We start from the raw sequence: 25,993 nt of genomic DNA, 5'->3' as shown, positions 1-25,993 counted from the left end.
CCCAGAAGTGCATTAATGTACATAGTTACCATTCAATAAAAAAAAAAAAAAAGATATATAGAAGGCAAATAACCACATGAAAAGATGCTACATCATAATTGTGAAATGCAAATTAAAACAATAATGAGAGACCAATACGTATCAGAATGGCCAAATCCAGAACACTAGAGATACTAAATGCCTGTGAGAACGTGGAGCAACAGGAACTCTCACTCATGTAGGAATGTAAAATAGTTTTCCAAAGTGGTTTCTTATGAAACTAAACATACTCTTATCATATGATCTAGTAACAGTGCTCTTTGGTATTTACTCAAAGGAGCTGAAAACTTAAGGGCACAAAAATCCCTGCATATGAATATTTATAGCAGCTTATAATTCATAACTACTAAAATTTAGAAGCAAGCAAGGTACTGTTGAGTAAAACAGGGACTAAATAAAACTGGTGCAGACCATCAAATGTCATTCGGCACTAAAAAGAAATGAGCTGTCACGCCATGAAAAGACATGATGGCCGAAGCAGAAGGATTACTTAAGGTCAGAGTTCAAGACCAACCTGAGCAAGAGGGAGAGTCCTCATCTCTCCTGAAAATAGAAAAAATGAGCCAAACACAGTGGTACAGTGTGCCTGTAGTCCAAGCTACTTGGGAGGCCAAGCCAGCAAGATCATTTTATCCCAGAAGTTGGAGGTTGCAGTCAGCTAGATTGTGCCACTGCATTCTACCCAAGACAACAGAGTGAAACTTTGTCTCAAAAATAAATAAATAAAATAAAGAAGACAACACAGCAGAAACTTAAACGTATATTACTAAGTGAAAGAAGGCAATCTAAAAAATCTACATACTATATGGTTCCAATTATATGAGATTCTGGAAAAGGCAAAACTATAGTGACAGTAAAAAGATCAGTGGTTACAGTGGGGTAGGGAGAGGAGCAGGAGGATGAATAAGCAGAGCACCGAGGATTTTTAGGGAAAATGAACTATTCTCATGATACTATAATGGCAGATACATCATATATTTCTCCAACCCCACAGGATACACAACACCAAGAATGAACCCCAATGTAAACTATGGACTTTAGGCAATAATAAGGTATCAATACGGTTTATTAATTGTCACAAATGCACCACTCTGGCAGGGGATTTTGATAGTGAGAGAGGCCATGAGTGTACAGAAGGAGAGAGTATATGACATGGATCTGTATCTTCCTCTCAGTTTTGCTGTGAACCTAAAATTGCTCTAAAAAATTAAGTCTTTATGAAATAATCATGTAAGATTGTTTAAAACTATAATTATCATGCTGTGTTGATGTATTTCTAATATATACAGGTATATAATGATAACAGCACAAAGGAGTGTGGGGAATGAAGCTACAATGGGGCAAAATTGCAGTATTTTACTAGAGTAACATGTGCAAGTACACACATGCAAGAGTGTACACACACAAAACCATTAGTAGGTTTTGTTAAGTCAGATGCAATCCCTTGACCAAGCGCTAAGAAAATATAAGAATAACAATGCAAACAAAAAATAATTTTAGAAAAAAGGAGTTACCTATATTAGTAATTACATTGAAATTATTTATAGACAGACTTAATGCTCCAGTAAAAAGATAGAAATTCTCTAACTGGATAAAGCAGCAAGATCCAGTTGTACTTTTAAACAAGAAATACACTTTAGATTCAAAGCACTTGAAACAAAATGATGGAAAAGGTATCTATATAAAACCATAAGAGGTTTGACATGGTTATATTAATATCAGATAAAATAGACTTAAGACAAGATATAGTAACAGAGACAAAGAGGGACACTTCATTTTGATAAAAGAACCAATTAGTTAGGAACACTCTTCTGCAGAATAGACCATCTCCTAAACTATAAAACAAGTCTCATTAAATTTTTAAAAATTAAAATCATAAAAAGTTTTCAAGGAATTAAATTATAAATCAATAACAACAAAAATTAAAAATTTGAGAGATCTCCAAGCATTTAGAAATAAAACAACATACTTCTGTGCAACCCAGGATCAAAAAAGAAACCATAATGAAATTTTCAAAAATGTACTGAATGAAACAAAAATGAAAACACAGAAGCTCACATTTTATGGGATATAGCTAAAGGGAAACATTAAGGAAAATTGAGTTTTAAATACCAAAAGAAAATTTAATTAAATTAATTAATCACCTAAGCTTTCAACTTGACAAAAGAGGAAAAAAAGGTCCAAATGAAACCCAAACCAAGTATAGGAAAGCAAATAATAAAGACCTAAGTGGAAATTAATAGTATATAAAACAAAAAATGATAAAAATCAAAAGCTGATTTTCTGGAAAAATCTGTAAAACTAATAGACCTTACATAAACTGATCAAGAAAAATAGAGAAAAGACACAAATTACCAAACCAAGAATCAAAGTAGGGCTATCAGTACAGACCCTATAGAAATTAAAAGGATATGAGATTATTATAAATAACTTTATACCAACAAAATTGACAATGTAGATGAAATAGACAAATTCCTAGGACACAAATTACCAAAACTGAAAGGAAACAGAAAATAGAAAAAAATATATAAAAATAGACTAATAACTAGTATAGAAATAATTTAGGTAATTAAAATACCTTGAAAAGACTCAAATATTTTATTTCTTCTTTTTCATTTCTTTAGTTGAAATAGTTGTTTTGGTAGGTATGTGAATTCATGATTATTTGAGAGTTACCTGGAAATACAGCTAATATAACAGCTTATATATTCATGATTCTAGAAAATATGCTTTGGAAAGCCTCATTTGTTACCTATCATGCCTAGATTCTTCAAATAAATTATCTATTGTCAGTCCATTTGTTTATGAAACATAAAACTACATATTTACATATAATTAACACTGAAAAAAATAACATACTTTCAAGGAAAGAAGAGATTTTTATGTGGTTCAATATCTAATTTTAAAACATTGACAGCATTTGCAGATTGAATCCGTCTTCGTGCAACAGAAATTTCTACTCTTCAGACTTAATCTGGGGCCAGGCATGGTGGTTCATGCCCATAATTCTAGCATTTTGAGAAGCTGAGGTAGAAGGATTGCTTAAGGCCAGGAGTTTGAGATCAGCCTGGGCAACATTGGTAAGAAGCCAGGTATGGTAGTGTGTGCTTTTAGTTCTAGCTACTCAGGAGGCTGAAGAGGGATTATTACTTGACCCCAAGAGTTCAAGGCTGCAGAGAACTATGACTGCCCCACTGTACTCCAGCCTAAGTGACAGATCCTGTCCCAAAAGTTAAAAAATGACTTTATCTGAAAGTAAACATTACCAAGTGGCTTCAAGTTGGAATAAATTTCTCCTTCTGATAATCAGATAAAGGAAAGGGAAAAATAAATCTAAAAACTAAAGACAGGTGTTCTTTCTATGCAGAGTATAAACACTTCTATTATCTACCTAGAAATACGGCACACAATCCCATGGACAATATAATTTCACATGTTGTTGATATATACCTCTTGTTAATTTATGATATTTCCTTTACTTTAGCAAGTTAGTAGTAAGACGTGATGTTAAAGAGATAGGCTGGGGGCAGTGCCTCTGGTTCAGTGGGTAGGGCACTGGCCCCCTTATACTGAGGGTGGCAGGTTCAAACCTGGCCCCAGCCAAATGCAACAAAAAATAGCAGGGCATGTGGTGGGCACCTGTAGTCCCAGCTACTCGGGAGGCTGAGGCAAGAGAATTGTCTAAGCCCAGGAGTTGGAGGTTGCTGTGAGCTGTGAAACCACAGCACTCCACTGAGGGCGATAAAGAGAGATTGTTTCTAAAAACAATAAATAAAAATAAAAAAGGATTGTAAATTAGAAAATAGTATTGTATCAACGTTAATTTTGAAGTGAAAAGTGTACTATTTATTACATTAAGAAAGTGTCCTTGGCTCAGCACCCGTAGCACAATGGTTACAGCGCCAGTCACATACACTGAGGCTAGGAGGTTTGAACCCAGCCTGAGCCTGCTAAACAACAATGACAACTGCAACAAAAGAAAAACAGCCAGGCGTTGTGATGGGCACCTGTAGTCCCAGCTACTCTGGAGGCTGAGGCAAGAGAATCACCTAAGCCCAGGAGTTGGAGCTGTGAGCTGTGATGCCCATAGTACTCTACCGAGGGCAATAAAGTGAGACTCTGTCTCTAAAAAAATAAATAAATAAAGAGGTAGGCTGGGGTTAGGAACTGGTAAACCAAATATAGAGTTTGGATTTTATTCTAATTGTGTTAGAGAGCCAGTAAGAGTTAAGCAGGATATTGGGCATGGTGGCTCATACCCATAATCCTAGCATTCTGGGAGGTCAAGGCCAGTGGATTGCTTGAGCTCAGCTTGAGACCACCTTGAGCAAGAGCAGAACTCCCATCTCTACTAAAAATAGAAAAACTGAGGTAAGAGTTTGAGGCTTGAGCCCAAGAGTTTAAGGTCGCTGGGAGGTATGATGATGCCATAGCACTTTACCCAGGGCCATAGGGTGAGACTCTGTCTTTAAAAAAAAATAAAAAAAAAAAAGAACAAAAAACACAAGGAAGAGTTAAGCAGAAAAACAGTATGATTTACATTAGAAAACAAAACCATCTTGACTGCTAAGGGGAGAATAACTAAGCCAAGCAAGTGGTACATGTAATATAGGAAATAAGCAAGCAATGTTTAGACTAGAGTGGTAATGACGGTGACAAACACCTTACGGAAATTAAACTTTCTTAAATCTCCTAACAGCCTCTTGAGGTATGTACTATTATCTTCATTTTACAGCAAACCAATGCAGAGAAAGATTAAATAACTAGCCTAAAGTTATACAGCTTAGGAAAGGCTGTATTGGTCCTCCAACCCAAGCAATCTAGCAGGAAAGTTAATTTTTTCCATCCATAGTAGTAAGATGTAGAGGAGAGGCTAAAGTAGTAAATGTTACAGCTACAATTATTAAGACCTACTAATAGATTAGATGTAGACATGAAGGAAATAAAGAAAGAATGATTTCTAGGGTTTTGCTTGAGCAACTAAGTGAGTCTGAGAATATAATCATATATAGGAGAATATAAAGTAAGAGGAAAAAGACCCAAGCTTGGAGTACTGTACCATTTAAAAGTTCAAGAGAGAAGGAACCAGCCAAACACTCAGTGCTTGGCAGGAAAATAGAGTACAAAAGCCAAGAGACTAAGCATCTCAAGGAGTAAGCAGAGACCATAAGATTTTGCAAAATGAAGGTTATCAGTGAAGCTGAAAATCCTCCTGAATTTACTTTTACCACTACACTTACGTTGTTACATTGTCTGTCTCATCTCTGGACTAAAAGCTCCTGGACAGTGACTGTGAGTTTCAGAATTAAATCGTATCTTCTTCTTTTTCTTTCTTTCTTTTTTTTAATATTTGGGGATTCATTGAGGATACAAGAAACCAGGTTTAAATTATATCTTCTGATTACAATGCTTGGAGTGGAACCGAAATTACATTAACGCTATGTAATGAAATGTAAATGCTAAATTAATTCCAAGGGCTTTCTGGTCTTAAGATTAATGTGAAAATTTCAATATGATTGATAAGCATCCTTCCATTTTCCACCCCTTCATTCACATACCGTAAGAGATCCATTTTGTGTGCTGGGTGAGTTGCTGCTCTGCTCTCCATGGGCTTGTGTACTTCCGTAGAGTGTCAGGTTATGCTCACTGGTCTGGCCGGCATAGTCCTGAGTGTGTGGCACTCCATATTCTGTGGGAATTCCATTCTGTGGAGGTGGTGGAAATGGGATGGTAGTAAAAGGCTGAACCATTGCGTCAGGAGTTGTTGTTGGCTCCTGGTTACCCTAAAATAAACCATGAGAAAGAGAAAAGGAGGAGAAAAAATGACTTTCAATCCCTGTTAACATAATTATTTTTTAGGGTAAGTATATAGAAAATTCTCTGAATATTTTCTCACTGTACAGGTAAAACAGAACACTTATTAGCCCCAGCGTAGGAGGAAATGTTATGATACATATACACATAGATGTATGTATGTATGTGGACATACACACACATACATTCTTGATTTATGTCAATATTGTGGTTACTGGACAGGTTCACAATGACATTAGAGAACTAGATGTCAAAGGACTAAAATTTTTTCCTTTAAACCAAGTTTAAAGAAAAAAAATGCTAGAAAATTTCTTACACAAGATAAGCTATGAGAGTTGAAATTAGTTTGGACCATTAGTATTTTAAGATACTAATTCTTTACCAATTCTTAAGAAAAAAACAATGGGAAACAAATTAATTTCCTTAAAGTTACAATTCATAGCAAATTGGCAGAATAACATTACAAATTAAAGGTTCAAAACCAGACAACAAAGAGACCTCCAGATTTTAGGACATTGATTTCAGAAGAAAGTATATTGTTAAAAAATTAAATTTTCAATATCAAGGAAAATATTTAGTTAAGTCTTGGTTACCAGGTTAACAAGCAAACAAACAAAAGACTTTGCTTTCAAAATACTAGATAAAAACCATCTAGACCAAAAAGAAATACTACTACCATATAAGACTAACAACATAGTGGAATACCCCTCCATATAACATCCATTCCCAGATGCTTATTTGGGATCCAGCACGACACCTGAAATATCAATAAAGAATGTGCAGTAACTGTGGTAAACTGTTAGGGGTCATTTTGACCCCATAGCCTCTCTCTCACTTCTGGTCTGTCTCGAAGTTGAGATACAAAAAGAGGAGTTTAATTCTTGTATTACAGATTTTACAAAGCCTTCATAGCTTGAGTGCAGTTTGCTCACATTTGTAATCCTAGCACTCTGGGAAGCTGAGGCAGGTGGCCTGCTTGAGGTCAGGAATTCAAGACCAGCCTGAGCAAGAGCCCAACATGAGCAAGAGCAAGATTTCGTCTCTAAAATTAGCCAAGTGCTGTGGCTGGCACCTGTAGTCCCAGGTACTTAGGCGGCTGAGGCAAGAGGGTTGCTTGTGCCCAAGAGTTTGAAGGTTGTTGTGATCTATGAAGTCATGGCACTCTACCCCAGGGCAATAAAATGAGACACTGTCTCAAAAAAAAAAAAAAAAAAAAAAGCCCTCGCCACCCTCTCTTTTCAACAAATAATTTCCCGACCTCTCATTTTATTCCATAAAAAGAAAAGTTATTATCTTTTTCCCTACACAAATCAGTAAAATCTTGGGACACTCTCTTTTTGGAAATAGTTCGTAGAGAAGGCAGAAGAGAAGGAGGGAAAAAGAAACGGGAGAAAAAGAGAAATGGACCTTAAAGTCAGAAGAAAAATTAACTAGGAGAAAATATTAGCAACAAGTAAGACAGATATTGGGTTATTACCACTAGTGCCAGAGTGGATTATACAAACTGATTAAGTCTCTCTCTCATACACACACACATACATACACCCCTCAAGAGAAAAAGAGGCAAAGGATATAACTGAACAATTCATAGAAGATAAAATATAAACAGCTAATACGATAAAAATGTTCAACTTCACTAATAGTCATGGCAATGCATAGTATATAAAAAATTTGTTTTATATCATCAAAATAGCAACAAAAATTTTTAAGTTTTATCAATGCATAATTGTCATACAATAAACTGCAGCTGTATTTATAGTATTATAATTAATCTACTAAATTATGAGATGTATACATATACTCTTATGAAACCATTACCACATATCCATCCAAAAGCTCCAAAAGTTTCCTTGTGCCCCAATAATAAGCACGTATTATTTTTCTAACAAAACCTACAATATGTTGTTTTTCATGTTAAAAAGAGTGACAAAGGCTCGGCGCCTGTGGCTCAAGCGGCTAAGGCGCCAGCCACATACACCTGAGCTGGTGGGTTCAATCCAGCCAAGGCCCACTAAACAATGACGGCTGCAACCAAAAAATAGCCAGGCATTGTGGTCCCAGCTACCTGGGAGGCGGAGGCAGGAGAATCACTTGAGACCAGGAGTTGGAGGTTGCTGTGAGCTGTGATGCCACAGAACTCTATCCAGGGCCACAGCCTGAGGCTGTCTCAAAGGGAAAAAAAAAGTGTCAAAAAGTATATATGGTACATAATCAATACGGAGAAGCCAATGTGGTAAAGCACTGAATTATTGAGCTCTGAAGAAAAGGTTGCAAGAACTTTTAAAACATTGCCCAGGCAAAGAATTTATAAAGAAGACCCCCCAAACAATCATAGCAACAACAAAAATTAACAAATAGGACCTGATTAAATTAAAAAGCTTCTGCACAGCCAAAGAAATAATCAATAGAGCAAACAGACAACTTACAGAATGAGAGAAAATAATTTGTATGTAACACACCAAATAAAGGGCTGATAACAAGAATCTATAAAGAACTCAAGCAAATCAGCAAGAAAAAAATTAAACAACCCCATAAAAAAGTGGGCGAAAGGTATGAACAGAAACTTTTCAAAATAAGATTGGCTATTAAACATATGAAAAAAATGTTCCACATCTCATCATCAGGAAAATGCAAATCAAAACCACAATAAGGTATTATCTCACTCCAGTGAGAATGGCTTTTATCAAAAAATCCCAAATGCTGGCGTGGATGCAGAAAGAAAGAACTCTTAGACACTGTTGGTGGACTGCAAATTGTACAACCTCTATAGAAAGTCATATGGAGATACCCAAAAGAACTAAATGCAGACCTACCATTTGATCTAGCAATCCAACTATGGGGTATTTACCCAAAGGTAAACAAGTCATTCTACCCAAAGGACAAGCATACTCTAACTTCTTTTTCCAGCACAATTCATAATTAAAAAGTGCCCAAGTGCCCATCAATATGTGAGTGGATTAATAAAATGTGGTATATTTATACCATATAAAACTACTCAGCCATTAAAAAAAAGGTGAACTAATACCTTTTGTAACAACATGGAGGGAACTGGAGACCATTCTTCTAATGAAGTATGTGAAGAACAGAAAAACAAACACCACATGTACTCACTATTAAACTGGAACTAATCAATTAACACTGATGTGCATGTTTGCTGGTAAAACTCACTGGAAAGCAACCAGGTGATAGGGGACAGGACAGGAGGGGCAAATTCACACCTAATACATACAATGCATATTATCCAGGTGATGGGTACACTTATAACTTTGACACAAACTATACAAATGTAATTTATGTAACCAAAATATTAGTACCCCTATAATATTCTGAAATAAAAAGGAAAATAAAAGTAAGTATGTATTTAAAAAAAAGAAAGGAAGAAAAGAAAATGGTTGGCTGGGCACAGTGGCTCACACCTGTAATCCTAGCACTATGAAAACCAAGACAGGAGGATAGCTTGAGGCCAGAAGTTTGAAACTAGCATGGACAACACAGCAAGACCTCGTCTCTACAAAAAATGAAAGAAGAAAGGAAAATGATAGTAACCTATCTACAGCCAAAAATTCATAATTGTCTTCCACTTAAAAGTTATACAACCTCTAAATTTAGCTGGGTCTAGTATGAAAGAATCATTTCTACCTGGTACCAAAAATTGCTTTACGTAAAGATTTTCCTTTGCTTAGTTCTTAGAAAATATGCTATGAAAACCTTCAATTTTACCCATAAAGTTTTTGAGGGGAAAAAAATATCTATCTTCGTCATCTATCACTATATAATGTTTTTCCTTATGTCTAGGTTCAGAGGAAAGAGAAAATAAACCTCCATTGTAGGCCACCTCCCTACATTGACCATCTCCTTAAGTTGACCTAATTTTTATGGATAGACAGGCACTTGTATACATCAGTACAGTAAGCTTAGTTCCTTATATTGACCACTTCTGTATATTGACCAGTTGGTTACAGTTCCTTGGGTGATCAATTTACAGAGGTACTCCTGTAATTCTCTCCCTGGTCCTTGAAACAATTTAGTGTTCTATTTATCTGCATCTATCTGGCCATATAAAACACAATGCTTCAGAAGCCCTCACTGGATTTACTGGCCTGAAGACAAATATGAAAGAGAAAAGAATTCAAATTCAGGTGAATTAGTAAATGAAATAAAGTAAGAGCACCAAAGTTCTCTACAGATCTACATTCCAACTCTAGGCATAAATACAATCTTTTAGGAATCCACACGAAATATCTACTAAATAACTGGTAAAGGCTAAAAGACACAGTTTTCAAAGATCAGCATGGCCAAAGGGGACTCTTCTCAGGCTCTGATGTCATTCCTTCCAGCTCTTACTCCAGCTTCCACTCTCCTGGGAATGAGATGCTGGCACACAAGTATCAGGTATGAATTCCCATGAGGGCTGTCTTGACAGAGCAGGCTCAGCCAATTGAATAAACACAGCAGATAGCAGTGAAGGATGAGGAGAAAGGTAAAAACATTTGACCCACTTGTAGCCTAGGCACCAGGCAATTCACAGAAATGCAAGCCAGGCAGACTGTTTTCCTAGAAGGCCAATGTGAACCTCTGTTGGGAGGTCAAGAAGAAATCTTTGGTGGATTTGTTAAAATTGTTATTTACTTAAAAAAAAATTTTTATTAAAAATGTGAAAACAATTTTGTATATATAAGGGAAAGAAATTGGGATAGGAGTGATTTCACATTTTTTCTCAAATACTCTGCAATGTCTAAACATTTCCCCAATATTCAATAATATTATTAGTAGTAAAAATGTTAAATGGCTTCATATTTCTATCAAATTTCCAGGCCATATTCCAAAGTTCTAAGTTCAGTAGAGAAGTACAACAGCCCCCAGAAAAACTATAAGATAATAGTTCACATGGTTATTTCTAGGCATGAATTTATCTCTATGTTTATGTAAAAATGTTTTGTTTCTAGTATCACAGGCTAAGGTGCTCTAGTATATCTCATTTGAGAAAATAAATTATTAACTTTGTCTTGTAGTCCACAAGGTCAGACAGAATAGGTATCTTTTCCCTAATTTAGCAGTCTTTCTTCCATTTCCAGTTAAAAGTATTCCTTCCCCCTCTATATTCTCTTAGTCGTTTAGTTTGCACCACTAATGTGCAAGACATTAGAATTTAACAAGACATTTAAATCCAAAGCTTTACACTCAGCAAATCTAAATACGTTTTAACTCCCACACTAGATTAAAAGCTTCCTTACAGTAGGTGGAGACTGTCTTGTTCAATGTAGAATCCCATATGGTGCCTAATAAATATGAAGTGTTGAGAGAACATTTATTAAATAAAGGAAGACAAAGATAAAAAGTCACATGTGTACATACTACAGCAATTGCTTTATTTGGCTAGAGTAGAAAGCATAACAAAGAATAACACATAATGAAATAAATGGGCAGATAACAAACTGTAATAATGGTTATGGTAATAAAAACCTATTACCAATGAAATATTAAATTTAAGAGAAAGTGCTTATTTCTGCATTAGTCTCAACAATAAGATCATCGACCCCTTCCTTCTTAATATCTACCTCACCAGACCCACACACTCATCTTTACCTTACTCCCTGATAGCAGAGATACCTGGTATCTGTGTAACAAACCATTCAGGCAACATGTTTAAAAATGCAAATGTCAAGATCCTTTCCCCATAGATTAGGATTCAGTGGATTGGGGCAGGGCCCTAGTCCTTTTAGTGGTACTTTGAGTACCACACTTTGAACACTGTTTTAGAGGTTTGGCTGGCAGAATGGGATAGAATTACAGCAGCAGCACACCTCCAGAAAATGCCCTGAAGGACCTATACCTCTAGAAGGGGGACAAAGGCTAGAGAGGGCAAAAGCTACGAGAGGAACACAGTAGCTATAAATTTAAGTTTCTTGAAAGTAGAGGATTATCTTCTTATAGGGAACCTACAGATAAGAGAATAAAAACTAGCTGTTCCCCCCAAATGCAAATCTAGTGAAAGGCAGGCTCATAATGACCCTTCCTTTAGAATGGCTGTACCTATTAAAAACCAGGACCCAAAGTCCCAGTGTGCTTCAGCCACATAAAGAGGAGATGGAGAGTTGGATGCAAACTAGTGTTTTATGAGCTCTTGAAAACAGACAATAAGGCTCGGCGCCTATAGCTCAACTGGCTGAGGCGCCAGCCACGTACACCTAAGGTGGCGGGTTCGAGTCCCCAGCCCGGACCCGCCAAACAACAATGACGGCTTCAACCAAAAAACAGCCGGGCGTTGTGGCGGGCGCCTGTGGTCCCAGCTACTTGGGAGGCGGAGGCAGGAGACTCGCTTAAGCCCAGGAGTTGGAGGTTGCTGTGAGCTGTAATGCCACGGCACTCTACCCAGGGGGGACAGCTTGAGGCTCTGTCTCAAAAAAAAAAAAAAAAAGAAAACAGACAATAAAATAAATTACTAAAATAAATAAAAATAAAACAGGCAATACAATTATTAATCCATGCAAAAATAAATAACAGAAGCTAGTATATGTAAAGGGCAGTTAGAGATTTGCCAACAGAAAATCCCAAACTTGCCCCAAATCACTTGTCTTCAAAACACACCCCATACTTTCTCTTAAGAGAGAAAAGCCAGACTGACCTCTCCCCTGAAGCTGGGTTTTGCTATCTCACAGCAATGAATATTTAAACAGGAAAATAAATATTTCAGGACTACGTCAATCAAACCAATAATCTATTCGGTAAAAAATGACAAACCTGTAATAGTCTTAATGTCTCTAACCTCTTAAAAGCTTTTTTCTATTATGCTTTAAGGCAATATTTATAACCAAACATCCATGAACTGTCTCTTCCCCTGCAACAAGAGACCACAAGAACTACTCTAGTTCAGCTACCTTGGAAGGTCCCTAGAGACAATTAATTGTTGGATGTCTATTCTATTCAATGTGATTAGTGATATACAATCCATGGATGATTATTCTTTTTCTCAACCAAATTTTTCACTACAAATTTAAATTAATTTACTCTTTATTTTGTCTTCACGGACAATTAAGTTTGTATCTTCCATATGCTAAACTAGAACATCCTAAAGAACAGTTATAACTCAGGTTCAGAATAAAACATTGGCATGGTTTTATAGTGCCTTCTGAATCATAAAATATTTAATTACGCATTACAGATTTTAGTTCTGGCATACTACTGTAGTCCACAGCTTTAAAATGGAAAATTAAGATAATATACATATAGTAACAGACAAAATTTTTCCCTACCCACTTCCCAAAACAAAACTGTATTTTTTTTTGTTTTTTTTTTTGAGACAGAGCCTCACTTTATCACCCTTGATAGAGTGCTGTGGCATCACAGCTCACAGCAACCTCCAACTCCTGGGCTTAGGCGATTCTCTCGCCTCAGCCTCCCGAGTAGCTGGGACTACAGGCGTCTGCCACAATGCCCAGCTATTTTTGGTTGCAGTTTGTACAGGGCCGGGTTCAAACCCGCCACCCTCAGTATATGGGGCCGGTGTCCTACTCACTGCGCCACAGGCGCTGCCCAAACTGCATTTTGTGTACAACCATGGTTGCATAGTGGCTTGTATTTTCTTTAGTCATTTCACAGGTAAAGTACTTAAGTTGACCAAGGACTGAATTATAAACTTCTTTATCATAGCTTCCTCACCAAATAAAGTGATAATGAGCACATAGCAGTTGCTCTTTAGAAAACGCTTACTGGCTCGGCGCCTATAGCTCAACCGGCTAAAGCGCCAACCACGTACACCTAAGGTGGCGGGTTCGAATCCCCAGCCCGGACCCACCAAACAACAATGACAGCTGCAACCAAAAAATAGCCGGGCGTTGTGGCGGGCGCCTGTGGTCCCAGCTACTTGGGAGGCGGAGGCAGGAGACTCGCTTGAGCCCAGGAGTTGGAGGTTGCTGTGAGCTGTAATGCCACGCACTGTGCCCAGGGGGACAGCTTGAGGCTCTGTCTCAAAAAAAAAAAAAAAGAAAAGAAAACGCTTACTAAATTGAATTAATCAAGTTGCTGAATACCTGCTTTTGCAGTATAAACCTATAAAAGATAGGAGCTCTTTCCTTAATAACTTATTGACTCTGCAGGAAGCTTTCCACAATATAATCATTCAAACATATTTACCTCATACAATGAACTATTACAGTTCTCTTAAAATATATAATAATTAAAAGGCCACATGTCAGAATCCTCATTAAGAGCTATTAGAAATGAAAAAAAAAAAAGAGTCTCTCATCCAGGCTATCCAAATAATCTTTCTTTTAACAGTTCTCTTTTCTTCTAAGTCTCAACTAAGAAGCTGCAAGAATGGTTTTCTAAAATAAAACCTAAATCTAATACTGCTAATTAATCCTTGTCTTAATATCCTAGACTCTCAATGTCTATAGTCGCAAGTCTAAACACCTCTACATGGAAGTCATGCTCCTTAATGTACGTCAGCTATTTAGCTTCAATTCTTGACATTAAATATTTGCAGAGTACCTATCGAGTGCCAGACATTCCACTGTACCACAGAGGAAACAATAGTGATTAAAAAGAAAGTTCCTGCCCATAAAGAGTTTACATTCTAGCAAGAAGAGACACATAATAAACAGGTAAGCAAATAATAAGCAGATGGCATGCCATGGAGAAAAATAAAGAAAGAGGGTATGGTAATGTTAGGGCTGGAGGGATAGAGGATTTCTATTTTCTGTAAGGCAGTCAGGGAAGATAACATTTGATTGGATTCTTTCAGAATTAAGGCAACAAGCCAAGTGTGTATTTGCATGGAAGCTACTCCAGACAAAGGGAACACAAATGCAAACGCCCAGAGGTGAAATACACACTCAGCTCAGTCTAAGAAGTAGGAACAAGAAGATCTAGGTGTCCTGTGAGATTAGACTGAATAAGTAGGGAACAGAGTGGTAGGAGATGAAGCGAGAAAGGTGGCAGTGCGGAAAGAGTGATGTCAGCAGAAATCTTGTAAAGGTCATGGCTACTGTAAGGATTTTGGCTTTTACACTCGAAAAGTTTTGAAAAGAGCAGTGGTGTGGTCACCACAGAAGGGCTTAGGTTTTAAATGGATCACCTGGCAAAGGCAAAAGCTGGTAGACCGGTTAGGACGCTACCATAATCCACCTGAGAGGTGACAACAGCTCCGCCCAGGAGGTACTCTTATGTGCGTGGAATCCTGAAAAACCCCTTGTGCTGCTTCACCCTCCAGTTTTTTTTTTTTTTTGTATCCACTATTCTTTCTGCTTAAGAAGTCATTTTCTTTCTACCCATTTGACTAATTTGTACACAATCTTTAATATATAGTTCTAGCATCTACTCCTCCCTAGAGGCTTCCGATTCACCCAAATTGGGAGGCAGGGTGGGAGGGTGGGAGTGGGGCTGGGGACAGGGCGGAGAATCATTCCCTCCATCTACCCTCCTAATATTTAAAACTTTATCTAGTATTATTTAGTACTTACATTCTATTACAATTATTTGGTTACATATCTGTTGTTTTTACAGAACATGAACTCTTTGAGGGGAGATAACTGTCCAGGTCTAATTCATTTTTCTATTCCCTGTGATCACCTTAGATGTTCTCAATAAGTATTTGTTAAAGATTAAGAAGATATTATAACTTACTAGAATATATAAATAACTACAAACTTTTGTCACTTTAAAAAAGTTACAACCCAAATTATGCGGTAGCACAGGAAGACATCAGAACCTGTTATGGAGGACAACAAATGACATGAGGAAGGGGAGATCAGTTAGGACAACTTACAAACTTTGAAGGACTTATGGGTATGAGGGAGCAGTAGAAGACCATATGCTAATGAGGAGGTCAAACAGCACAGGTGTTTTTCAGGAACAAGTGGGAAAGGAGAAAGGATCAATTCTACAAATCAAATAAAATTATCCTGACATAAATTAATTAGATTTTATCTTTTAATATTTGAAGTTCTTTCTTTTTTTATGTTAAAAAGTTTATTTTAGTAACATTGTGAGGCAACAATTAATCTCCAACAAGTCAACAAACCAGTGAAAGGAAAGGGACACACACAATTTTTCTTCCTATAGCTTCTTGAGTCAGCAGGCTGGCTTGTGGCCCCCGGATATTAGTATCTTAAAGAATCGTATCATGCTTATTTATACCTGTTAAGCTATGGAAACAAACATGAAGTCCCTTCTTAAAAAATGGACTCTAAAAGACCTTTATTGTTATTTTTAGGGTGTTTTGGTAGTTCATTTTCATCTCAATTTTTACCAAATTAATATATGTACACAATAGCAAATGAAATAGGTACAGAAGGGCTTAGGATGAAAAGCACCAGTCTCCTATTTTTCCCTCTGTCAGCCCGTTAAGGAATGACCTTCTTTTAATAGTTTCTCACTAGGCAAAGTTGCAAGGTTGGAGGCTGCCATTAGGGGTCAATGACTTCTCGGACAATCACAGGATTTGGCAACACACCCCTCTGTGCAGCTCTGATCTGCACATCCACTGTAGGGCCTGGCCTCCCCATCTGAGGCCAACTGAAGGAAGAAGTCCAGTAAGTTAACTATCTTGCAAACTTTGACCAAAAGGAGAGAAGATGGAAGGAAACCATCAGATAAAACACCTCTCCACACCCTCTTTGGAGGGACTAACCAGAGAAGCAAATAGTTCTACGTAACCTTCCCTGAAGACTTCTAAAATCAGCAACACCTGTTATGAAGCTTGGCCAACCTTTCCCTCCTGCTTTCCTGAGACTGTACTCTCCAATAAAGTGTTAGGAGGTAAGATTTTTGTCTCAGGCTGTTTTCTAGAGAATGTGAGCTGAGGGCAGACACAGTCTCTCTCTGTCTTGTCTCTTATGTCTTCCATCTTTATTTTAAACCTCTATACTGTGGAAAATGTCTCCAATTCTATTTTCCTATTCTTCTGCTTCAGGTTTGCTTAAAAGACAATCACGTTCTTAATCTTCTTTCACATTCCTTAACTGTTCTCTCTTCATTACATCAATGACTGGTCCTATGAATATATTTTCTTCTAGGATTTCTGAGTATATTAATTAAAAGATTTCTTTAAAGTTCAATTCTTTTCCTTACATTATCTCTTGCCTGCTAGGGGTCTGGTCTTCTATTTCCTTCTTCTGGTCTTTTTCATGCTTAAAGTTCCCCTCAGACTTCTCATGATCCTCATGCACTGGTGGTGCAGGTAGAGAACGTGGTTAGCAAGTATGGGTTTCCTCTCCTAATCTGCTTTCTGATTAGGTGTCTCCCTGGAATTAAAATTCCAACTGGGAACTCAGTATGGGACAGGAAACAGCATGTTATTTTAGTGTCAGCTGCTGGCAAAGTATAGAATGTCCTCCCCCTACCTCCTAAATATCAGACTACAAGAAGGAGTGCCAATATCAAACATAAAAACAATTAAATTTCCCCCAAACATTTTGATCAACTTCTCTAAAGACAAATAATCATGTTTTTCTGTTTCGTTTTTCCTTTTTTAAGAGTCCAGTACAGTAGATGCCACTGGGAAGGGGTTGGAAATGCTCTGGCAATGCCACATAGTTGAGTTATCCCCTATTTAAGCAGTGAATCCCTGTGTTTTCTGTCCCTTCTTGACTTCTGCTCAGAGAGGCCCTTGAGGGTCCCTGCGGGGTAGACTGGCTTCATACCATAAGCAGCCTCCTTTGTTTCACTGCTAAGCTTCTGGTTATCCTCCATTTCATCCATCAATTGGTTCTTGCTTTAGCTTTTCCAAGAATTTGTTTAATATCACACTTTACCCTTTTTCACTTGCTATTACTGATTTCTTTTTGTACGTTTTTTTTTTTTTTTTTGAGACAGAGCCTCAAGCTGTCCCCTTGGGTAGAGTGCTGTGGCATTACAGCTCATAGCAACCTCCAACTTCTGGGCTCAAGCGAGTCTCCTGCCTCCACCTCCCAAGTAGCTGGGACCACAGGTGCCCGCCACAATGCCCGGCTATTTTTTTTTTTGGTTGCAGTCGTCATTGTTGTTTGGCAGGCCCAGGCTGGATTTGAACCTGCCACCTTGGGTGTACATGGCTGGCACCTTAGCCACTTGAGCCACAGGCGCCAGGCCTCTTTTTGTACTTCTATATTGTCATTTCAATGGAGTCTTACAAGAGATTGGAGGCAACTGAAAACATCTATCAACTTGACCTAGACACCATGATTTACTTTTTACAAACAATTTCAACCACAGGTAAGCTCTGGAATTCCAGGTTCCTTTACAAACATGAGAAAAATTAATTGACTAAAACATTTGTTTCTTTAAAATAACTCTTGAATTAACACTAAGATTTTTAAAAAGCAAATTAGAGAAGGTTAAAAGGAAAATAAGAAGTGTTTACAATTCTTGAAACTACCTTTATACTTATGGCTTTAATAAATGAGGAGCGTTTAGATTACAGGAAGCAAAGCAACTCAGAGAAGTACCGGAAGTAAATAAATGTATGCTGTCGGTCATAGTACAAGTACCATCTACAAGTATACCCAGCACTATATACGAAACATTTTAAATTCTTCCAAACAAAAAAGATTTGCCATGGTCTTAACACTCTGAGAAACAAAAGATATCAAGTATTTACCAGTAAGATGCTTTATTTTTCACCTCCCTCCTTCTTCATGAATGCAATGGTGGCCAAGATCAAAATGCAATCTAATGGAAGGAGAACAATCCCTACTGCCCCAATGATCTCTAGTAGATGGATCCATACGGCATGCCATGGACTCTGATTCTCCAGTTAGGAATGGTAATGAAATATAAACCAGTGATTGCAACATTTAATTCTTTTATCATGAGACAAAACTACAGAAGAAATTCAAGTCCTACGATAGAAGAAGCCATCAAAAAAGCTATTATAAGGCTGGCACAGCAGCTCCTGCCTATAATCTGAGCACTTTGGGAGGCTGAGGCAGGAGGATCACTTGAACCCAGGAGTTCCAGATCAGCCTGAACAATACAGTGAGATCCTATCTCTATAAAAACAAAAAATAAAAACAAAATTAGCTGGCATGGTGACCTGCAACTACAGTCCCAGCTACTCTTTGGGAGGCTGAGGCAAGAGGACTGCTTGAGACCAGGAGTTCAAAGTTATAGTGAGCTTTGGTCATTGCACTTCAGTATGGGTGACAGAAGGAGACCCTGTCTCTTAAAAGATAAAAAGCTAATTATAAATAGGATGTTATTACTGAATAGGGAAACCTGACTCAAAATAAGAGAGAATGTTCAACTTAAGAAAGAAAGCCTACTAAAATGTAGATACCTGAAACTAGCTACTAAGAGCGCCAAAACATCTATACTTTAATGGCTGCTTAGTAATGAGAACGTTCCCAGATTTCACTTTATATTTCTTATGAAAGTCTAGTCAATGCTCAAAACAAAAACTTCAAGCATACTTAAAGGGGGAGAGGGCATATCTATTTCTTCTCTCCACTTATAATCTTTCTTACCTGGAACTTCATTTATTACCATTACCAAATCAACTAGACTATTAGGATTCATTAAAAAATAATTTTCCTAGGGTGGTACCTGTGGCTCAAGGAGCAGGGCGCTGGCCCCATATACCAGAGGTGGGAGTTCAAATCTGGCCCCGGCCAATAATAATAATAATAATAATAATAATTTTCCAGTAAAGAATGGCAACCCCGGCAGTGCCTATAGCACAGTGGTTATGGTGCCAGCCACATACACTAAGGCTGGTGGGTTGAACCCAGCCCAGGCCAGCTAAACAACAATGACAATTGCAACAAAAAATAGCTGAGCATTGTGGCAGGCTCCTATAGTCCCAGCTACTTGGTAGGTTGAGACAAGAGAATCGCTTAAGTGGAAGAGTTGCTGTGAGCTGGGATGTTACAGCACTTTACCAAGGGTGACATAGTGAGACTCTGTCTCTTAAAAAAAAAAAAAAAAAAAAGAATGGCAGCCCAAGTCCAAGATACTTGAGTTTAATTTTTTCTTAAGTTTAAGATTTTTCCCTTTCAGGAACGAAGAGCTTAAGGACCTGAAACTTTAACCCGCTATACATCTTTTGTAAAAGGCCCAAATTTCTTTCTTTTGGGGGTGGCGGGTGGGAGAAGGGAGTCATTCAAATTTCCTAAAGGATGTTCGGACTATAGAAGGTACACCAGAAAGACTATGGAGAAATGAATTCTAGCTCTAGTTCTGCAGTCATCATGTTATATGGCCTTGGACAACTTACTTCCTCTCACTGGATCTATATCCTGATTTGTAAGATAAAGTTCACTTTAATTCTAAGAATCTACGAGTCTATAATAAAGTTACTTTACCCAAGGGATAGAATATAGTTTGTAAAAAAGAAGAAGGGCGGTGCCTGTGCCTCAAAGGAGTAGGGCGCCAGTCCCATATGATGGAGGTAGCAGGTTCAAACCCAGCCCCGGCCAAAAACTGCAAAAAAAAAAAAAAAAAAAAAAAGAAGAAGAAGAAGAAGAAAAAGAAACATTAGGCATATTACCACATGAAACTAAGTATTTTCTTCTATATTAGAGTCAACAGAATATCTTCAAGTAGTTTATCTGTTCCTCTGCCCAAAACAGTTAAGAGCTACTCTAAAGAGCCAATACTTTTGGTTTCTTTCTTACCCTGCCCAAGTGCTCTCCATGTAAAATATGAAATACTAAGCCAAACTGTAAAACCTCTACGCTAAGTTACATTTCAGGAATCTAAAGTATGCCAAATAGTCAAATTGATCAATTGTGATCTTATGCCAGAGGAACCTCAGGCTTTAAGAAAATTAGCAAGCATTTCTCAAATTTAGCCAAAAGTAGGTTATAGAAATGTGAGAGGGGAGAGTAGAGCTTATGTAAATAAAAAGCTGAATAAGCATTAAAGCCTGTATTGTCTATATTATATTTAATGTAACATCTATCACCAAAAGCAAGGGAAGAGAAACAGCACAAATCTTAGAAAGATAAACACAGTTCAAATACAGGCCCTGCCATGTACTATTTGTGTGCCCCTGGACAAGTCACTTAACCTCTCATGCCTCAAGTTTTTCATCAGTAAAATGAAAAGAAGGATCACTACCTATTAGGGTACCTGTAAGAATTTACTGAAATCATCTATAGAAAAGTCTTTGCTTTTGGCTTAAAAAATTAGAAGTAATAACCGTCACTATTAATTGTAAAGGAAGAAGAAAAAAGGAAATAATACACAGTCCAAATATAACCATTAAGCATGTGTCTTTTTTATACAGACACATCAATACAAATCTAAGAGGAAAAAAAATCTCATTCTTCTTCTTCTTACTAAAGGATTTATATAAAACATAGGCTGAGTGAAACTAAATAAAACACACAAATTTCCTGTTTCTCAAAAATGTCCCCTGGTTCCTCAAGAAAAAAAATAACTTCAAAGCATACAGCACAGTTCCACCTCATTCATGGAAGATGCATTCCTAGACCCTCAATGGATGTTAGAAATTGTAGATAGCAGCAAAGCCTATACACCCTACAGTTTTTTCTATACATACATCCTTATGATAAAAGTTTACTATAAAAAGTAGGCACAATAAGGAAATTAACAATAATAACCAATAAGATACTGTATCTTAATATTTTTGGACGCTGGATTAGGGTAACCGAAACTTCAGAAAGGGAAATCATGAATGGGAGGACTAGTACTCAGGTGAACTTTTGGTCACAGCTGCTATGCTACGAACAGGTGACTCAAGAAAGCTCTGAAGAATGCTATTTACACACTGCAGCTCCATAACATCTCCCCATCGAAATTTCTAGATAACCTGATTACCATTTAAATAATAAGGACTGAAAGAGTCTATTGCTTATTGAGGTTGTCTGAGATTCCATAAAAGTTTAGAGCAGTAATCATCTTTTTTTTTTTTTTTTTTGCAGTTTTTTGGCAGGGCTGGGTTTGAACCCGCCACCTCTGGCATATGGGGCCAGCACCCTACTCCTTTGAGCCACAGGCGCCACCCAGTAATCATCTTTCTCATAGTCCAAAGTGCCCTTATCTTCTACATTGTTTAAGTGAACAAATGGTACTTTGAATTTTCTCCCTCCCTATTCTGCTGTAATTGCAAAGGCAGGTAATATCCAGGTAAAAAAGATGTTTCTCCATTTCCACAATAGACTACAAATCACACTGAACCACAAAAACACAGAACCCCTGTTTCTTTTCTTGTCCATGTATTTCTGCTAATGAACCATTTTTACCTTTAATTAGAGCAGTCTTAGAACTCTTTCTGAAACTACCCTACCTCAACCCTCACTCAATACTAAAGAATTTGATTCTAGATTCAGATAATGTCTTGCACAAGTCATACAAACACACACACACACAAAACAATAGTGTCATAGTCTTACTTCTCACCCTTTCCACTTCTACCAAACTTCCCGAACTAGTTTTTCCTCATATAATCTTCTAAAAGCACTTTAATTATATCATATTCATATAATTTACTATATTCTATCTTGTTTATAGTAATTTATATATCTTATATATTCTTCCCTAATACTCATTACTGTTCAAATGATTTTTACTTACACATTAAGAATATATTCAATGAGACACTGCTAATTTTCATTTAAAAATAAGTGGTCTCTCTTCTGCTTTCAATCAAGATAAGAGTAATAAGAACTATTATCTTCTCTTCTCAAACAAGGAAAAACAGCAGTATTTAAGACATTGTCCAGTAAGCAAGGAAGAGCAGGAAATGAAAAGGTGAGCTGTACAACTGCTCCAATTTACTGAGTGGAGAAAGTTTCCAGGCTCTGGTAGTGCTGGCAGGATGGACCCAGGCAGCATCCAGTGGGCTCCACAAATTGAGGAAATAAAACTAAGAGTGTGTGAAAACGAAGACAGCTAGAGTTCACAGGTAATCACAAGAAGACTGGAGAAGAGGAGGAAGCTGCACAAAAAGAGAGGTCTGAAGATTTTAAGCACCAGTTGAGTTAAAAGCACTACGTATCTGTGTGTATGATTATGGAAGGCTAGAGACAGAAACACCTGGGAAAAAAAAAAAAGGAGGGACCTCATGGTGCCAAGAACAGAGCTTGTTCTTAACTGCCTGAGTGGAAAACCTAAGGATTTAAGGAGCATAGATCAGAGAATGAAAAAGAATCTTGCCTCAGCAGCAGGGCAAAATTAACCAGAGACTAAACATAGCTCAGGTCCTGGCTAACAAAAAGCTTAAAAGCAAGACCTGAAAGGATCAAACTATCTCTAAGAAACTTGGCTGTACTGTAGGTAAAGCTCAAGAATATTTATAGAAATAAAAAAATCATCTAGCATCAACAAGAGAAAATCCACAAAGTCTGACATCTAATCAAAAATTACTAGGCATGCAAAGCAGTAGGAAAATACAACCCATAATGCTGAGAAAAATAAATAAATCACAAATGACCCAGAGCTAACACATATGTTAAGATAAGCATGCAAGGACATTAAAATATCTGTATTCCGTACATCCAATATGCAAGAAAAAATGAGCATAATAAAAAGAGACACAAGAGGTATAAAAAAGACCCATGTCAAAATTATAAATATGAAAACTATGTCTGAGATTTATTTTTAAAAAGCATACTGGATTGGATTACAGGCAGATCATACACTGCAGGAAAAAAGATTAGTACACTTACTTGATGATACCCCGGTACAAACTATCCAAAAGGAAACATAGAGGAAACAAGGCTAAAATAAACAAACAGTGAGCCTTGAAAAAAACATGGAATGGTTAGGGTCTCCTATATATCTAGGTTGACAGTTTTTCAAAATTTCAGAAGTAGTATGTAAAGAATCTAACTTTGGGTAATCTTAAGGGGAAGGCAAAGGAAAGAGGGAGGTGCTATATTCCGTATACCACGTTTGGTATAATTACCATGAATTACCAATCCCTGAAATTTCATCATCACTTTTTCAGTCACACCTTTCTTCCCTCTTTCCTGACTTCCCAGGAGACTAACGCTCTACTGTCATTTACCTTCATTCTATCTTCTGGATACAGAAGCTTTCTGCTAGAAAGTCTACATCCTGCATAGGCTGTTTATTCCAAAATCCCCCTATCTTCTAGCCAAAGAAAGCATCTGTTTCCCAAATTATATTTAAGTACTAACTGATTTAGGCAATAAGCATTAGCCCATGAGTGATTAACCAATTTAACTTTTCTGCTTTACATTTCAAAAGAGGACCTTGTTGGCTTGGTGCCTATAGCACAGTGGTTACAGCACCAGTCACATACACCCAGCTTGGTTGGTTCGAACCCAGTTCAGGCCAGCTAAACAATGACAACTGAAACAAAAAAAATAGGCGTGGTGGGCGCCTATAGTCCCACCTACTAGGAGGCTGGGGCAAGAGAATCGCCTAAGTCCAAGAGTCCAAGGTTGCTGTGAGCTGTGACAACACAGTATTCTACTGAGGGCAACATAGTAAGACTCTGTCAAAAAAAAAAAAAAAGAAAAAAGAAAAAGAATGTCAATGAATTAAAAAGTTAAAAATCATTAATTCATTTAAGACATATTTGTTGGATAATAAAACTGAACCAGACATGGTGTTAAACACTCATGATACAGTCTCATCCTGAAAGAAACTACATTCTGATGGAAAAAAACAAATATAATCACAGTACTATATAACATGAGCTAAAAGAACAACAGAGGGACAACTCTGAGATAAGGCAAGTTTTCTGAAGTATGTGAAGTCTAAGATGAATTTTTAAAGACAAAAAAATTTAATCATGTGGGAGAAAAAAAATGCATTCTGGCCCCAATAAAAATATAGTCCCGTGTCGCTTAATGACAGGGATACATTCCAAGAAGTGCATCCTTAGGTGATATGCGAACACCATATAGTATACTTACACAAAGCTAGATGGCACCCTTACTATACACCTAGGCTATATTGCTTTTAGACTACAAACCTAAATAACATGTTACTGAATACTGCCAATCGTAAGACAATGCACATTATTGTGTGTCTAAACGTATGTAAACAGTAAGTAAAAATATGGAATCATAACCATATGGGACTACCATCATACATACAATCTGTTAGTGACCAAAACATGGTTATGTAGTACATGGCTGCACATGAAAAAATATATAAAAAATAATATATGAAAAGTTATATGAAAACTAAGAAGGGATGTAAAACATGGCATATTTGCCTGATCTCACAGGTTAAGAGTCCAGCCTGAGCCAGAGTGAGAACTCATCTCTAAAAATAGTTGAGTGTTGTGGTGAGCTCCTGTAGTCACAGCTACTTGGGAGGCTGAGGCAAGAGAATTGCTTGAGCCCAATAGTTTGAGGATGCTGTGAGCTGTGACACCACAGTACTCTACTGAAGACGACAAAGTGAGACTCTGTCTCAAAAAAGAAAAAAAAAATCCAATCTTCTCTTAAGTTGAGCCTGTCTTTTCAAAATTTCTTATGAGGAATTTTAACATCATGAGCTACAATTGTGCCACTATACTCTAGCCTGGGCAATAGCTGCCTCCAAAAAGAAAAAAAAAAGTGCAATTTGGTTTTCAACATTTTTTTTTTAATATAATTTCAACATCTCAAGGGAAGTGCTCAAATTTGCTGATTTTCAATATGTCATTTGCGAATACAACTGGCACCTTCAAAATAGCATTTTTAGTAAGTTTTAAAAAAGAAAATCTCAGTGATAATAACCTTTGAGGGAAGAGAACAAGACCAAGAGGTTAGAAGACAGGTAGAATCTTGCCCATGAGCTGACAGCATGCTTTATAAGGGAAGAGGAAAATAATAATATTCTACTTAGGAGTTAAGGGTAATATCCTTCTATTTTTGAACACTACCTGATCAATAAACGATAAAAACTGAGTAAAGGAGGGTGGCACCTGGGGCTCAGTGAGTAGGGTGCTGGCTCCACATACCAAGGGTGGTGGGTTTGAATCTAGCCCTGGCCAAACTGCAACAAAAAAATAGCCAGGAGTTATGGCGGACACCTGTGTAGTCCCAGCTACTTGGGTGGCTGAGGCAAGAGAATTGGCTAAGCCCAAGAGCTGGAGGTTGCTGTGAGCTGTGATACCATATCACTCTACCAAGGGTGACAAAGTGAGACTCTGTCTCTGAAAACAAACAAACAAACAAAACTGAGTAAAGTAAAATATATTATCATAAAACTTTTTTTTTTTTTTTTTTTTTTTTTT

The 25,993-nt window shown here is 37.2% G+C and overlaps 1 protein-coding gene across 6 annotated transcripts in view; it reads right to left on the bottom strand.

Moving 5' to 3' along the window:
* Positions 1-25,993, bottom strand: part of RBFOX2 (RNA binding fox-1 homolog 2) — a 293,952-nt gene that overhangs the window by 62,100 nt on the left and 205,859 nt on the right. For all 6 annotated transcript variants that reach the window (XR_002771638.1, XM_023509355.1, XM_023509354.1 and 3 more), the window contains exon 3: positions 5,598-5,822. Coding sequence is in view for 5 of the 6 variants with exons in the window: in XM_023509355.1 (XP_023365123.1) it covers positions 5,598-5,822 (225 nt within the window). In the remaining variant the exon portion in view is untranslated. The remainder of the gene's footprint in view (positions 1-5,597; positions 5,823-25,993) is intronic.

This window comes from Otolemur garnettii, unplaced genomic scaffold (assembly GCF_000181295.1).
Source record: "Otolemur garnettii isolate 467f Iridium unplaced genomic scaffold, OtoGar3 scaffold00007, whole genome shotgun sequence".
Taxonomy (NCBI): Eukaryota; Metazoa; Chordata; class Mammalia; order Primates; family Galagidae; genus Otolemur; species Otolemur garnettii.
Note: the sequence above shows the minus strand (reverse complement) of the source record. Positions and strands in the feature narration are given on the sequence as shown.